This window comes from Somniosus microcephalus, chromosome 13 (assembly GCF_052327205.1).
Source record: "Somniosus microcephalus isolate GS21.2 chromosome 13, FLI_Smic_1.0, whole genome shotgun sequence".
NCBI lineage: Eukaryota > Metazoa > Chordata > Chondrichthyes > Squaliformes > Somniosidae > Somniosus > Somniosus microcephalus.
In genome coordinates this window covers 693,483-710,499 of record NC_140999.1, presented here as the reverse complement: position 1 = coordinate 710,499, position 17,017 = coordinate 693,483, and the positions used below count along the sequence as shown (strand labels likewise).

Genomic DNA, 17,017 nt, shown 5'->3' with positions numbered 1-17,017 from the left:
AACAGCGATTTACTTGTACTTCTTGCAATTTAGTGTACTGTATTTGCTGCTCACGATGCAGTCTCCTCTACATTGGGGAGACCAAACGCAGATTGGGTGACTGCTTTGCAGCACACCTCTTCAGTCCATAAGGGTGACCCCGAGCTGCTGGTCGCCTGTCACTTTAATTCTCCGCTCCACTCCCACTCTAACTTCTACGTCCTCTTATATTGTTCCAACGAAGCTCAACATAAGCACAAGGAACAGCACCTCACCTTTCGATTAGGCACTTTATAGCCTTCTGGACTCAACATCGTGTTCAACAATTTCAGACCATAACCTCTGCACCAATTTATTTTCTTCTCTCACATGGCAGCTGTTGATGATTCTGTTGTTGTATCAGTGTGTTAATGAAGACACGGAATGCAGGAGTTGGTTTACAGGTGTTTACTGGACAAAGTCTGGAGGTGAACTAACAGATACAAGACAATATACAGGCTTATATAGCCCGAGTGGCCATTACAGTACACAGGGGGCTTAAGGCACATACACCACAATTCCTCCCCTTTTAGACAACCAGTACATAACATTAAGTAATTGTTATTTAACATGTTTACAAGAACAAGAATATACATATTGCTGCAGTTAATCAATTATAAGTCAGTCTCTCTGGAGGCTTCCTGACTCGGTCTGGATAACGCCTCGGTGGTGTAGTAGGTTCTTTTGGCAAGGTCGATTCGGCTGGAATGCCAGTGTCGGGTTCATCTGGTTCTAGCATCACTGGATCGGAGGTAGATACTATGGGTATCTCTGCTTCATCATCAGGTGTATAGAGTTGTGGTGTAGGTTGTCCCTTTCGGATGACTATGATCTGGTCAGCATAGCGCCTTATTATGCTTTCTCCAATGTCCACGGTATATATCAGCGGTCCTAGTCATGTGCAAATAGTTCCAGGCTGCCATTTCTCGGTACGGTAGTCCCGGGCCAAAACTTGTTGACCTATCTGGAAGGTTCTAGTTGGCCTTTCATTCATGCCTTGAAATTGCCGGTTCTCTACGTCCCTTCTGATGTTTGGCTTGATCAAATCCAGCCGGCATCTTAGGCTTCTATTGAAAAACATCATGGCGGGAGCCAGGGACCCGGGTTCGAATCCAGCCTCGGGCGACTGTCTGTGTGGAGTTTGCACATTCTCCCCGTGTTTGCGTGGGTTTACTCCGGGTGCTCCGGTTTCCTCCCACAGTCCAAAGATGTGCGGGTTAGGTTGATTGGCTATGATAAATTGACCCTTAGTGTTAGGGGGATTAAATACGTGGGGTTACGGGGATAGGGTGGGATATGTGTCGGTGCAGGCTCGATGGGCCGAAATGGCCTCTATCTGCACTGTGTGGTTTCTGTGATTTCTGTGATTTCTGAGTCTGGTTTGTAACCATGTGTTGAATTCCTGTATACAAACAAGAAGTTATCTACCTTGTGCTGTAGATTTATGTCTTCATTACCCATGGCCTTTATGGCCTTCTTGAAGGTCTGGACAAACCTTTCAGCCAATCCATTGGTGGCGGGATGGTATGGGGCGGACGTGTAGTGCTTAACCCCATTGTTTTTTAAGAACTTCCTGAATTCTTCGGACACAAATTGCGGTCCATTATCAGAACAGATCTGTTCAGGCAGCCCATTCCTGGCAAATATGGTCCTTAACACGGTGATGGTTTTTTCCGTGGTGGTGGAGGACATCTTTATTACCTCCGGCCACTTGGAGTGTGCATCAACCGCGATTAAGAACATGGAGTCCATAAATGGACCAGCAAAGTCGATGTGTACCCTTTGCCATGGAGACGAGGGCCACTCCCATGGATGTAGAGGGGCTTGTGGTGGGGCATTTTGGACCTTCTGGCATCCTAGACAGCCCTTGGTCATTTCTTCGATGTCTCCATCGCTACCTGGCCACCACACAAACGCTCTGGCTAGGTTCTTCATTTACACTCCACCCAGATGCCCCTCGTGAAGCTCCTTTAGCACTTTATCCTGGAGTTTGGGTGGAATCACCACTCTGGATCCACACGTCAAGGTTCCTCGGCACACTGACAGCTGTTCCCTTCTTTGCGAGAATGCTGGCAACAGTGGTTCGCCATGTGCTGGCCATCCCTTCACCGTTAAATCGTAGACTCGGTGAGAGAGTCGGGTCATTTCTCGTTTCCTTTTCAATGGCAGAATTTGTTACTGGTAGACATTCTACTATGGTAGAGTGGAACATTTCCACTGGGTCCACTGTAGGTGCCTCTTCTACCGTTGGCAACGGTAGACACGATAAACCGTCAGCATTTCCATGCTGTTTTGATCCTTTGTATTCTATGTCATATTGGTGTGCCCCTAGGAAAAGGGACCACCTCTGTAGCCTTTGTGCTGTCATAATGGGAACGCCCTTTTTAGGGTTGAATATGGAGACGAGGGGTTGATGGTCAGTCAACAAGGTAAATTTTTGTCCGTGTAGGTAATGGTTGAATTTCTTCACTCCCCATACCAGGCTGAGTGCTTCCCTGTCGATCTGGGCATAGTTACGCTCAGCTGACTTCAATGAGCGTGACGCAAAAGCTATCGGCCATTCTGAGCCATCAGGGAATCTATGTGATAATACCGCTCCTACGCCGTAAGGGGATGCATCGCACGCCAGTCTGATTGGCAGTGATGGGTTGTAATGAGCCAAAACTTCCTTGGATGTGATCAAGCCTTTACATTTAGGGAAGGCACGTTTACAGTCCTCGCTCCATTCCCAAATTACTCCCGTTTGTAGCAGTGCATTAAGAGGGTGCAGAACAGTTGACAAGTTCAGTAAAAATTTATGGTAGTAATTTATCAATCCCAGGAACAACCTTAATTGAGGGACATTTTCAGGTGCTGGTGCTTTTATGACTGCTTCAATTTTCTCAGGGGACTTATGCAACCCTTCCTCATTAATTATGTGGCCACAATATGATATTTGTTTCTGGAAAAATTTGCACTTGGGGCGGTTTGCTCGTAGGCCCCATTCTCTCAGCCTAGTGAGCACCTTCTCCAAATTGGAGAGGTGTTCGTTGTCGTTTTCTCCTGTTACAAGGCTGTCGTCTAGGTAGCATTGAGTCCCAGGAATCCCTTGCAGGACTTGTTCCATAGCTCTTTGCCAGATAGCTGGAGCTGATGCTATTCCGAAAACCAGTCGATTGTACTGGTACAGGCCTTTGTGTGTGTTTATTGAGATACTTTTTAGAGGCCTCCTCAACCTCCATCTGTAGATATGCCTGTGCCAAGTCAATTTTTGTGAAACGTTTCCCTCCGGATAGTGAGGCGAAAATATCTTCTATCCTCGGAAGAGGATAGTGTACCGTGTGAAGGACTGGGTTTACAGTCACCTTTAAGTCCCCACAGATGCAAATTTTTCTCTGTTCTTCAGATTTATCATTATTTAACGTTTTCTTCATGACCGGGACGATGGGTGTTGCCCACTCGCTCCAATCTATCTTGGATAACACACCTGTCTTTTCCAAATTCTCCAGCTCTGCCTCGACTGCTGGACGAATTGCGTATGGCACCGGCCTTGCCTTAAAAAACTTGGGACTTGCCGCATCTTCCACCTTTATTGAGGCGGTGACGCCTTTCAATGTTCCTAGTTCCTGTTGGAACACTTCTTTGGCGTTGGCCAAGATGTCTTTTAATCGTTCAGGTATGATATCATCATTTTTTTTCTTACTGATCACCGTCAGTGCCTGAATGGAGTGCCAGTCCAAACGTCTCTTCCTGATCCATTCACGTCCCAACAGCAGTGGACCACCATCTTGCAGAACGTATAAATACAACTTCTGTATTTCCTTGCCGTTGTATACAACAGGCACCTTTATTTTCCCTTTTGGGTATACTTTCTGCCCCGTATGTTTTCAAGATAATGGATGTGTCTTTCAAAAGGTATATGTGGAAATAGCCGCTCGTAATCCCGTCTACTTATGACGGTCAGAGCTGATCCTGTATCTAGCTCCATTTTAACTGGGGACCCCGTTATCGTGAGGGTAACCCAAATGGTCTGGTAATCTTTGGCAATTACATTATGTAATTTGAGAGCTTAGTCTCTTGTTTCCGGAGTTGCCATCGCTCTTCTGGTCTTCGGAGTTACTGTCCGTCATCATTTGTACCTTTCTGTACTTTTCCTTATTGATTTTCTTTCCGTCAGTGGATTTTTTGTTTCCAGATCGGCATACACGTGTAATGTGTCCCATCTTTCCGCATTGCCTGCACGCTTTGTCCTTGAACCAGCAGTCCCTCTGGTCATGGGTGGATCTGCCGCAGCGATAACATCTCGAAACCCCATGTCATTTCATGGGTGCCGAAGTCCTGTGGCTTTTGCTGTATCTCTGCAGCTCCTCTTGCTGCTGCTTCGTATGATACAGCTACACTGAAAGCCTTGTCCAGTGTCAAATCTTTCTCAGAAAGTAGCCTTTTTTGTGTTCCTTCACTTAGGAGACCGCAGACGAATTTGTCTCGTAGAGAATCTGACAGTCCTGCCCCGAATTGGCAGTGTAGGGTATCAACAATCTCCTTAAAATTCTTGTCCATCGGTTTGGCTGGAGTGATTAAGTTTCGTAACAGCCTGTATGTCCTTGCGCCCATTAGATTTAGAAGTACCGATGCCTTTTTAATCATCCTTTATTTCATTCGCTGTGCAATATACTTCCACTCTTTCCACATATGTGGCCCAATCCTCTACATCACTATCGAAAGTAGTAATGTTGCCAGTCTTAGGCATCCTTAAAAAAAAAATGGCGCCTCCCGCGCTTTCCTTTCTTCCTTGCTGAAAAAAGGAATGGCGCCTCCCACGCTTTCCCGCCGCTGTTGCTGCTGACAACGCTGTTCTCCGCGGTTTTTATTTATACAAATATTTTTAATAGTCGGAGACTTGTTCCCGCCAGACTCTCTGGGACTTTCCCCGCCCCCTGCGTGGTCCGAACGCCGACTTGCTTTGCAGAGCTGGCTGTCTCCCGAGTGCTCCACCCTTCGTATCTGTTTGCCTGCACCTTCACTGCTTGGCCCCGCTGTAGAGCCAGCTGATCGAGCCCCAGCCCGCCGCCCAGAAAGGATTATTGCAGTACCTGCCACCAGCCTGGCTAGCTGGTGAAACCACAGTTTTTCTTCTTCCTTCGTCTGAGGAATCGATCTCCTTGAGGTGCTGCCGAATTGCAGGTAAGTCCGTTTCCAATTCGTCGCCACTGTTGTATCCGTGTGTTAATGAAGACACGGAATGCAGGAGTTGGTTTACAGGTGTTTACTGGACAAAGTCTGGAGGTGAACTAAAAGATACAAAACACTATACAGGCTTATACAGCCCGAGTGGCCATTACTGGCATTACAGTACACAGGGGCTCTTAAAGGCACATACACCACATCTGTCATTGCCATTTACACTTCATCTAGACCTATCTTTTGTTTCTTAACTTGTCCCATTACCATCTCCTTTTGCCATCATCCTTTTTGTTTTTTAATCTCTCCTGCCTTCCATCCTATCACAGACCTTCTCTGCCCTTACATATGCTTAGAAATCTGTTACATCTCCAACTTTTTGATTTCTGACGAAGGGTCATCGACCTGAAATGTTAACTGTTTCTCTCTCCACAGATGCTGCCTGACCCGCTGAGTATTTCCACCATTTTCTGTTTTTATTTCCGATTTCCAGCATCCACAATATTTTGCTTTTGTATTAGTAATCCAGAGGCCTGGACTAATGATCCAAAGACGCCAGTTCAAATCCCACCATGGCAGCTGGGGAATTTTAATTCAGTTAATTAAATTTTTTAAAAATCTGGAATAAAAAGCTAGCATCAGTGATGGTACCATGAAATTATCGTAAAAACCCATCTGGTTCACTAATGGCCTTTAGGGAAGGAAATCTGCTGTCCTTACCTAGTCTGGCCTATGTGATTACAGGCCCACAGCAATGTGGTTGACTCTTAACTGCCCTCTGAAATGGCCTAGCAAGCCACTCAGTTGTAACAAACCGCTACAAAAAACAATAAGAATAAAACCGGACGGACTATCCGGCATCAACCTCGGCACTGGCTATGGACATGACAATGGCACACCCAGCCCAGTCAACCCTACAAAGTCCTCTTCACCAATATCTGGAGACTTGTGCCAAAATTGGGAGAGCTGTCCCACAGATTAGTCAAGCAATAGCCTGACAAAAGTCATACTCACAGAATCATACCTTTCAGCCAGCGTCCCAAACTCCTCCATCACCATCCCTGGCTATATCCTCACCCACTGGCAGGACAGACCCACCAGGGGTGGAGGCACTGTGGTATACAGTCAGGAAGAAGTGACCTTGGGAGTCCTCAATATTGACTCTGGACCCCATGATGTCTCATGGCTTCAGGTCAAGCAAACTTCCTGCTGATTACCACCTACCACCCTCCCTCAGCTGATGAATCAGGAGTCCTCCATGTTGAACACCACTTGGAAGAAGCACTGAGAGTAGCAAGGACACAATGTACTCTGGGTGGAGGGACTTCAATGTCCATCTGAGTGGCTGGGAAGCACCACTACTGACCAAGCTGGCTGAGTCCTGAAGGACATAGCTGCCAGTCTGGGCCTGCGACAGGTGGTGAGAGAACCAACACGAGGGGAAAAACCTACTTGACCTCATCCTCACCAATCTACCGGTCGCAGATGCATCTGTCCATGACAGCAGTGACCACCACAGTCATTGTGGAGACAAATCCCATCTTCACACTGAACACCCTCCATCGTGTTGTGGGGCACTACCACCGTGCTAAATGGGATAGATTCAGAACAGATCTAGCAGCTCAAAACTGGGCAATCATGAGGTGCTGGGGCCATCAGCAGCAGCAGAATTGTATTCCACCACAATCTGTAACCTCATGGCCCAGCATATCCCTCACTCCCATTACCATCAAGCCAGGGGGCCAACTCTGGTTCTATGAGGAGTGTAGAAAAGCATGCCAGGAACAGCACCAGGCGTACTTAAAAATGCAGTGCCCACCTGGGGAAGCTGCAACACAGGACTACATGCATGCTAAAAAGCAGAAGCAGCATGCTATAGACAGAGCTAAGCGATCCCACAATCAACAAATTTGATCCAAGCCCTGCAGTCCTGCCACATCCAGTCGTGAATGGTGGTGGACCATTAAACTACCAACAGGAGTTGGAGGCGCCATGAATATCCCCATCCTCAATGATGGTGTAGCCCAGCACGTGAGTGCAAAAGACAAAGCTGAAGCATTTGCAACCATCTTCAGCCAGAAGTGCTGAGTGGATGATCCATATCGGCCTCCTCCAGAGGTCCCCACCACCACAGAAGCCAATCTTCAGCCAATTTGATTCACTCCACGTGATATCAAGAAACAGCTGAGCGCATTGGATACAGCAAAGGCTATAGGCCCCGACAACATCCCGACTGTGGTGCTGAAGACTTGTGCTCCAGAACTAGTCGCACCTCTAGCCAAGCTGTTCAGTACAGCTACAACACTGGCATCTACCGGACAGTGGAAAATTGCCCATATACATCTTGTCCACAAAAAGCAGGAAAAAGCCAATACAGCCAATTACCATCCCATCAGTCTACTCTCAATCATCAGCAAAGTGATGGAAGGTGTCGTCGACAGTGCTATCAAGCAGCACTTACCAACAACCTGCTCACTGATGCCCAGTTTGGGTTCTGCCAGGACCACTCAGCTCCAGACCTCATTACAGCCTTGGTCCAAACATGGACAAGAGAGCTGAATTCCAGAGGTGAGGCGAGAGTGACTGCCCCTGACATCAAGGCAGCATTTGACAGAGTGTGGCATCAAGGAGCCCTAAAAGTGAAGTCAATGGGAATCGGGGGGGATAACTCTCCATTGGCTGGAGTCATACTAAGCACAAAGGAAGATGGCTGTGGTGGTTGGAGGTCAATCATCTCAGCCCCAGGACATCACTGCAGGAGCTCCTCAGGGTAGTGGCCTAGGCCCAACCATCTTCAGCTGCTTCATCAATGACCATCCCTCCATAATGTCAGAAATGGGGATGTTCACTGATGACTGCAGTGTTCAGAGCCATTCGCACCGCCTCAGATAATGAAGCAGTCCATACCCACATGCAGCAAGACCTAGATGACATTCAGGCTTGGGCTGATGTGTGGTGTGAATGTTACCTGCCACTTAAGTGCCAGGGAATGACTATCTCCAACAAGCGAGCATCTAACCACCGCCCTTTGACATTCAACAGCATTACCATTGCTGAATCTCCCACCATCAATATCCAAAAACTTAACTGGACCAGCCAGATAAATACAGTGCCAACAAGAGCAGGTCAGAGGCTGGGTATTCTGTGGTGAGTGTCTCACCTCCTGAATCCCAAAAGCCTTTCCACTATCTACAAAGGCACAAATGAGGAGTGTGATGGAATACTCTCCACTTGTCTGGATGAGTGCAGCTCCAACAACAAAAACTTGTATTTATATAGCGCCTTTAACATAGCAAAACATCCCAAGGCACTGCACAGGATTATTTTAAGACAAAAAATTTGACACCGCTCCACATAATGATAAATTAAGGCAGGTGACCAAAAGCTTGGTCAAAGAGGTAGGTTTTAAGGAGCATCTTAAAAGGAAGAGAGAGGTAGTGAGGTGGACAGGTTTAGGCAGGGAATTCCAGAGCTTAGGGCCTAGGCAACAGAAGGCACGGCCACCAAAGGTTGAACGATTATAATCAGGGATGCTCAAGAGGGCAGAATTAGAAGAGCGCAGATATCTCAGGGGGGGGGGGGGGTTGTGGGGCTGAAGGAGATTACAGAGATAGGAAGGGGGCAAAGCCATGGAGGGATTTGAAAACAAGGATGAGAATTTTGAAAGCGAGGCGCTGCTTAACCGAGAGCCAATGTAGGTCAGCGAGCACAGGGGTGATGGGCGAACAGGACTTCAAAAACAACACGCAAGGAGCTCGACACCATCCAAGACAAATCAGCTCTCTTGACTGGCACCCCATCCACCACCTTAAACATTCCCTCCCTCAACCACCGGCATCCCATGGTTGCAGTGTGTACCATCTACAAGATACACAGCAGCAAGTCGCCAAGGCTTCTTCGGCAGCACCTTCCAAATACACAGCCTCTACCACTTAGGACAAGGGCAGCAGGTGCATGGGAACACCACCACCTCCAAGTCACACACCATCCTGACTTGGAAGTATATTGGCCGTTCCTTCATCGTCGCTGGGTCAAAATCCTGAAACTCCCTCCCTAACAGTGCTGTGGGAGTACCTTCACCACACGGACTGCAGCAGTTCAAGGCAGCGGCTCACCACTACCTTCTCAAGGGTAACTAGGGATGGGCAATAAATGCTGGCCTTGCCAGTGACACCCGCTTCCCATGAATGAACGAAAAAAAGTTATGTGGAGAGACTGGAAAAACTGAGGTTTTTCCTCTATAGAGCAGAGAAGGTCAAGGGGAGATTTGATAGAGGTGATCAAAATCATGAAGGGTTTTGATGGAGTAAATAAGGAGAAACTGTTTCCAGTGGCAGGAGGGTCAGTAACCAGAGGACACTGATTGAAGGTGATTGACAAAAGAACCAGAGGCGACATGATGAAAAACAAATTTACGCAGCGAGTTGTGATCTGAATTGCGTGGCCCGAAAGAGCGGTGGAAGCAGATTCAATAGTAACTTTCAAAATGAAATTGGATAAATACTGGAAGGGCAAAAAATTACAGGGCTATGGGGAAAGAGCAGGGGAGTGGGACTAATTGGATAGCTCGATGGGCCTCTCTCTATGCTGTAAGATTCTATAGGTGGTTTGAAACAGGGATATAATGAGCTGACAATTTAATGGCTCAGTCTGTCCAGGGAAGGGGTGGCTGCCCAGCAGCTTCCACTGAACTCCCAAACAAAGAAAAGCATAAATGCTGTAAATCTTAAAAAAACAGAGTTGGAAATCACAACAGGTTCATCATTGTTTGAAAGAGAATGGACACTTTCCTAACCTGGGCTCGCACCAACTGGATTAGTAATGAGGAGACTCGAGGTATTGCAACGCTTTCCATTGGAGCAGAGAAGGTAAAGGAGGCATTAGAGTTTTCTAAATTTATGAAGCATGAATAGAGAAAGACTATCTTCTTTGTTTGGGGAAACTGTCAGTAAGGGAGAATGAGGAGAGCAGTTGGAGCTTCATCACAGGGAGTGGTTGAGGCAAAGATCATTAAAATAAAAATTAATAACTATTTTAATCAGAGGAAGATACAGGGCTATGGGGAAAGAGCGGGTCAATGGGATTAGTTTGGAATTGCTCTAACAAAGAGCTGGCACAGACCCAATAGGCTGAATGGCCTCATTCAATGGCACATTAGACCACGCACAGAGTTCTTCACTAACTTACAAAGCTATAAATCCAACCTCAAATTTCTGGGGAAAGTTTAACCACAATTTCTGCTGAACTCAAGTCTTCCTCATTTTTTTTGATAATTTTCAGTTTCTGCAGAATCTGAATTCAATTGGAACAGCCGCATGATCCTGACCTCCTTCCTTCCCCCCCCCCCAATTGCCCGCCTTCATCTCTTCTTTCCCCTTTCCTCACTCAGCCTGCCCATCATGCTTACTGCCCACCAGCCTTCATCACATGCCCCTCCCTAAAGCCTCCTTGGCCTACCTGCCCCACCTTTGACTTCTCCCCTTTGACCACTGCCACCATAAGTGTTGAAGTACTTTACCACAGCATTTCCATATGGGACGAGTGTGACATTCATTATGTCATTCAGCATCAGCCAGGTGGGAAAAAGCTGAAACACGAGAAAGTTACGACATGCTCCACAGAGACTCTCGTAGTACAAGCTGATCACAATGGGATCAACATCCTTCTTCATCTTGAACTCTAAGCACTGGTGTTCCACCTACAAGAGAGAGCGAACAGCAGGTTTCAGTTGTTTAATATCACATGTTGCCCATAGGAACAGGAGGAGGCCATTCAATTAGTTCATGGCTTACCTGTTCTCCAAAACCATTCACCCGCCTTTGCTTCAGATCCCTCGATACCCTGAACCTACAAAAATCTATCGACCTCAGTCTTTAAAGCTCCAATGACCCCCAGCATCCACAACTTTTTGGAGGGAGAGAGTTCCAGATTTTCACTACCCTTTGTGTGAAGAAGTGCTTCCCGACATCCCCCCTGAACAGCCTAGCTCTCACTTTAAGGTTAATGCCCCTCGTTATGGACTCCCCTCACCAGTGGAAATAGTTTCTCTCTATCTACTCATTGTCATTTTAAACACCTCGATCAGGTCGCCCCTCAACCTTCTAAACTCAAGGGAATACAAGCCTAGTCTATGCAACCTGGCCCTGTAATTTAACCCTTTAAGCCCCGGTATCATTATGGTGATTCTACATTGCACCTTTTCAAGGCCAATATATCCTTCCTGAGGTGCAGGACCCAGAACTGAACACAGTGTCCAGATGGGGTGTCTGACCAGAGCTCTATACAACTGAAACATAACTGCCTCCCCTTTGTATTCAGCCCCCTCGAGATAAATTAGCCTTTTTGATTACTTTTTGCACTTGACCACTAGCTTTTAATGATTTGTGCACATGGACACCTAAGTCTCTCAGCTCCTCCACAGTTCCTGGTTTCTCACCATTTAGAAAATATTCTGATTTGTCTTCCCTGAATCCAAAGTGGAAGACCACACACATTCCCACATTAAACTGCATCTGCCAGATTTTGGCCCGGTCACTTACTCTATTAATGTTCCTTTGTAACTTCTTGCTCTAATCTGCACAATTTACTGTGCCACCTAACAGCCACCAGGAGTAGAACCCGTACCCCAACATCATTGGTAGGGGCAGGGGGCACCACCAATGGAACCCGTACCCCAACATCATTGGTAGGGGCAGGGGGGCACCACCAATGGAACCCATACCCCAACATCATTGGTAGGGGCAGGGGGGGCACCACCAATGGAACGCGTACACACATCATTAACAGAGGGCAACGAGCACCAGTGGACCTTGTACCTTAGCACTAGTCAGCACATTTAGGAGGAGGAAAAATGGGTTCCAATTTGCTTAATAATTACCCTAACAACGGATCACAAGCTCAGAGTGTCCGATTGAGCAGCTTCAGAAATTGGTCTCCCGTTGGTTCTGAGAAAATTTCAAGAGCCCATGATACAAGATGAAATTACTGAACAATGAGAGACATTGAGCTAATCAGCAAATCGGTGAAGGACTGATTGCACTTGATTCATTGGTTATTGAGGAAATCACAGCGTCCGGATAAAGAGCATGTGGTGGATGTGAAGACTGGATTGACGTTGTAGCCACTCTCTCTATTCCCGGAACTGCTCACAGGCGTGTGTACTTTTCAGGTTATAAATCTGCGGGTCTAAGTTTTACCAATTTTCTTTTCAGAAAGATGATTTTGACTAAAGTGCGAGCTGTGCCTCAACCCCGTCCGTCGAACCGATAATCAGCGACTCTGCCTGTTTGATCTCGGTCAAAGTGGAACCTTACTTTGCTGGGTTGATTTGTACTTTCACAATGTGAATAAACAAAACATGGCAACTTAAACTATTCAGATTAAATTCGAATTTAAAGTTGGCTTTAGTCACACACCCTAGCTTATGAATGATCAGTTTTTAAAAACCCAGAACCATACCTGACAGGCAATTGCGATTTGCTCCGAGTTACACCATTGAGCGGGAGGATAGTCGCAAGCTGGTCTCCCATCGCCCTCGCTCACTGCCCAGAGCAGCAGACACACCAGCACAGCCGCGACCCTCATACTTCTCAATCGATTCAAAACAAACTCGGGAATCCCCAGCAACGCCAGGATATATAGGTGATTTCCTGTGCCACTCACATGACAGAGTTGAGTCAGGAAGAGGTTAACCCCTTGGGTGCTGATTTCACAGCTCAATCGCTGCAGCTGCTCAAAGTAGGATCTTAGAATGTCGCTGACTCATTCTGAACTTCCACAAAGACCACCTGGTCCATCGAGCTTGCCCCATAACGCATGACTAAAAATTTAACTTTTTTCTTATTTTACTCCTTTTGTAAGTCTTGTTTTTATTTTAATAATTAATTCTGATTTATTGATGAAGTCAAAAAGTAATCCAATTGAATCAAATCTACTGAATTAAGAGAGGAGTTTGTCTCTCACTGTCCCACCATCCCCACGCACCCAACACTCCGGCCCCCATTCCCCGATATCCCATTCCCGCAAGTCAACTGTACCCCGATTCTCCCTGTGCCCCCGATTCCAACCCCACCCCCACCATGCAGGCCCGCACGCAGCAAGACCTGGACAACATTCAGGCTTGGGCTGATAAGTGGCCGGTAACATTCGTGCCACACAAGGGCCAGACAATGACCACCTCCAAAAAGAGTCTAACCACCTCCCCTTGAGATTCAATGGCATTACTGTTAAGTCTGTGTGTTATATTGAGAATTACTACACAGACCACAAGAGTAAAATTTAACAGGTCTTTACTAGTCGAAGGTCAGGGCGGAACTGCCCAATAAATCATTGCACAGCACTTATATACCGGTGTGGTCACCACCGGTATTACAGTATACAGCAGCCAAGATAAAGTAGTGCAACCCTTAAAATAGTTCTCTTAAAGGTGGAACGGTTACATACACTACAATCCTCCCTTTTTAGGTTAACAGTATATATTCCCATTAAACATAACATCATAACATATATATACAACTTCATGTAAAAACAGTTCACAGATTCAGTCTCTCTGGAGGCTTCCTGACTCGGTCCGGATAACGCCTCGGTGGTGTAGTAGTTTTCGGTGGTGTAGTAGGTTCTTTTGGCAAGGTCGATTCGGCTTGCATGCCAGTGTCGGGTTCATCTGGTTCCAGTATCACCGGATCGGAGGTAGATACTATGGGTATCTCTGCTTCATCATTAGGCGTATAGAGTTGTGGTGTAGGTTGTCCCTTTTCGGATGACGCTATGATCTGGTCAGCATGGCGCCTTATTATGCTTTCACCAATGTCCACGGTATACATCAGTGGTCCTAGTCGTGTGCAAATAGTTCCAGGCTGCCATTTCTCGGTACGGTAGTCCCGGGCCAAAACTTGTTGACCTATCTGGAAGGTTCTAGTTGGCCTTTCATTCATGCCTTGGAATTGCCGGTTCTCTACGTCCCTTCTGATGTTTGGCTTGATCAAATCCAGCCGGCATCTTAGTCTTCTATTGAAAAACATCATGGCGGGAGTTTGGTTTGTGACCGCATGTGTTGCATTCCTGTACGCCAACAAGAAGTTATCTACCTTATGTTGTAGATTTATGACTTCGTTACCCATGGCCTTTATGGCCTTCTTGAAGGTCTGGACAAACCTTTCAGCTAATCCATTGGTGGCGGGATGGTATGGGGCGGACGTGTAGTGCTTAACCCCATTGTTTTTTAAGAACTTCCTGAATTCTTCGGACACAAATTGCGGTCCATTATCAGAACAGATCTGTTCCGGCAGCCCAGTCCTGGCAAATATGGTCCTTAATACTGTGATGGTTTTTTCCGTGGTGGTGGAGGACATCTTTATTACCTCCGGCCACTTGGAGTGCGCATCAACCGCGATTAAGAACATTGAGTCCATAAATGGACCAGCAAAGTCGATATGTACCCTTTGCCATGGAGATGAGGGCCACTCCCATGGATGCAGAGGAGCTTGTGGTGGGGCGTTTTGGACCTTCTGGCATCCTAGACAGCTCTTGGTCATTTCTTCGATGTCTCCATCGATACCTGGCCACCACACAAATGCTCTGGCTAGGTTCTTCATTTTCACTCCACCCAGATGCCCCTCGTGAAGCTCCTTTAGCACTTTATGCTGGAGTTTGGGTGGAATCACCACTCTGGATCCACACATCAAAGTTCCTCGGCACACTGACAGCTGTTCTCTTCTTTGCGAAAATGCTGGCAACAGTGGTTCGCCATGTGCCGGCCATCCCTTCACCGTTAAATCGTAGACTCGTGAGAGAGTCGGGTCATTTCTTGTTTCCTTTTCGATCGTAGAATTTGTTACTGGTAGACATTCCACTATGGTTGAGTGGAACATCTCCACTGGGTCCACTGTAGGCGCCTCTTCTACCATTGGCAACGGTAGGCGCGATAAACCGTCAGCATTCCCATGCTGTTTTGATCCTTTGTATTCTATGTCATATTGGTGTGCCCCTAGGAAAAGGGACCACCTCTGTAGCCTTTGCGCTGTCATGATGGAAACGCCCTTTTTAGGGTTGAATATGGATACCAACGGCTGGTGGTCTGTCAGCAGTGTAAACTTCTGGCCCTGCAGGTAATGATTAAACTTCTTTACTCCCCACACCAGGCTGAGAGCCTCCCTATCTATCTGAGCATAGTTGCGCTCAGCGGAGGTCAATGATCTGGATGCAAATGCGACTGGCCTTTCCGAGCCATTTGGCAACTTGTGTGAGAGTACTGCTCCAATACCATAAGGAGAAGCATCACAAGCTAAACGAATAGGTAGCGTTGGGTTGAAGTGAGCCAACACTTCCTCTGAGGTGATCAATGTCTTGCTTTTGCGAAAGGCCTTCTTACAGTCCTCGCTCCACTTCCATGGTACTTCTTTCTGCAAAAGAGCATTCAGCGGGTGCAGCACCGTGGATAGATTTGGCAGAAACTTATGGTAATAGTTAATCAACCCTAGGAACGATCTCAACTGGGATACATTTTCCGGAGCGGGAGCCTTCACAACAGCTTCGATCTTGTCAGGTGACTTGTGCAGCCCCTCCTGGTCAATGACATGACCACAGTACGAGATCCGTTTCTGAAAGAACTCACATTTCTGGCGATTAACTCGAAGGCCATATTCCTTCAACCTGGTGAGCACCAGTTTCAAATTTGCAAGGTGTTCCTCATTGTCATCTCCTGTAATCAGGATATCGTCCAAGTAACATTGAGTGCTTGGAATTCCCTGTAATACCTGCTCCATGGCCCTCTGCCAAATTGCTGGAGCCAAAGCCACTCCAAAAACCAGTCTATTATATCGATACAAGCCTCTGTGCGTGTTGATTGTGAGATACTGGCGCGACTCTTCCTCAACTTCCATCTGTAAGTACGCTTGCGCCAGGTCTATCTTGGTGAAGCGTTTCCCGCCAGACAATGAAGCAAAGATATCCTCAATCCGCGGAAGCGGATATTGCACCGTGTGAAGCACCGGATTAACTGTGATCTTGAAGTCTCCACAGATGCGGACCTTCCCCGGTTCCCCTGGCTTGTTACTCGATGAACGCTTCATGACGGGAACAATGGGCGTGGCCCACTCACTCCAGTCCACCTTAGACAGTACTCCTGAATGTTCCAGCCCTTCCAGCTCAGCTTCCACAGCAGGTCGTATCGCATAAGATACCGGTCTGGCTTTGAAAAATTTTGGGTTTGCATGTTCTGCAATCTTGATTTTTGCCTTAATTCCTCTCAGTGTTCCCAGTCCCTGTTGGAACACCTCTTTAGCCTCATCCAATATTCTGGACAATCGTTCAGGTTTGACATCTTTTTTTCCGGAATCTACCGTTATTGCGTTTAGGGAGTGCCAGTCCATATTTATTTTCCTGATCCACTCCCGTCCCAGAAGTGGTGGACCTCCCTCAGGTAGTACATATAAGTCCATTCCTTGGTGTTCTTTGCCCTTGTGTATCACCTTGACTTTTATCTTTCCGATGGGGTATACTTTTTGCCCCGTGTATGTCTGCAATACTATCTCCGTATCCCGTAGGGGAATATGTTTGAATAACTTTTTGTAATCTTGCTTATTCATGACCGTCAATGCCGATCCAGTGTCCAATTCCATCTTCACTTGGACTCCTGCTATCTGCAGTGTGACCCAGATAGTTTGTCGGTCAGCTTCCTTACTCACGTTGTGAATTCTCAGACTACCCAGTTCCTTGCTGTTGGAGTCTGAATCCGAATTCTGTTCATCCGAACTCTTCTCAGCCACCTTATGTACCTTTCTGCACTTTCCCTGTGGTGACTTTTTGTTGCTGGTCTTCTTTCCTGACCGGCATACTTTAG

At 46.9% G+C, this 17,017-nt stretch overlaps 1 protein-coding gene across 3 annotated transcripts in view; it reads right to left on the bottom strand.

The window, feature by feature from the left end:
* The window catches only part of LOC147107938 (gamma-interferon-inducible lysosomal thiol reductase-like), a 56,142-nt gene extending 43,283 nt beyond the window's left edge, over positions 1-12,859 (bottom strand). Inside the window, exons 1-2 of one of the 3 annotated variants that reach the window (XM_086004306.1) lie at positions 12,637-12,859; positions 10,697-10,876 (exon numbers count right to left, since the gene is read on the bottom strand). In XM_086004306.1, the coding sequence (XP_085860432.1) occupies positions 10,697-10,876; positions 12,637-12,762 (306 nt within the window). In that variant the 5' untranslated portion in view covers positions 12,763-12,859. The remainder of the gene's footprint in view (positions 1-10,696; positions 10,877-12,636) is intronic. The other 2 variants (XM_086004305.1, XM_086004307.1) reach the window with 2 other exon arrangements.
* Positions 12,860-17,017: the final 4,158 nt, after the last annotated feature.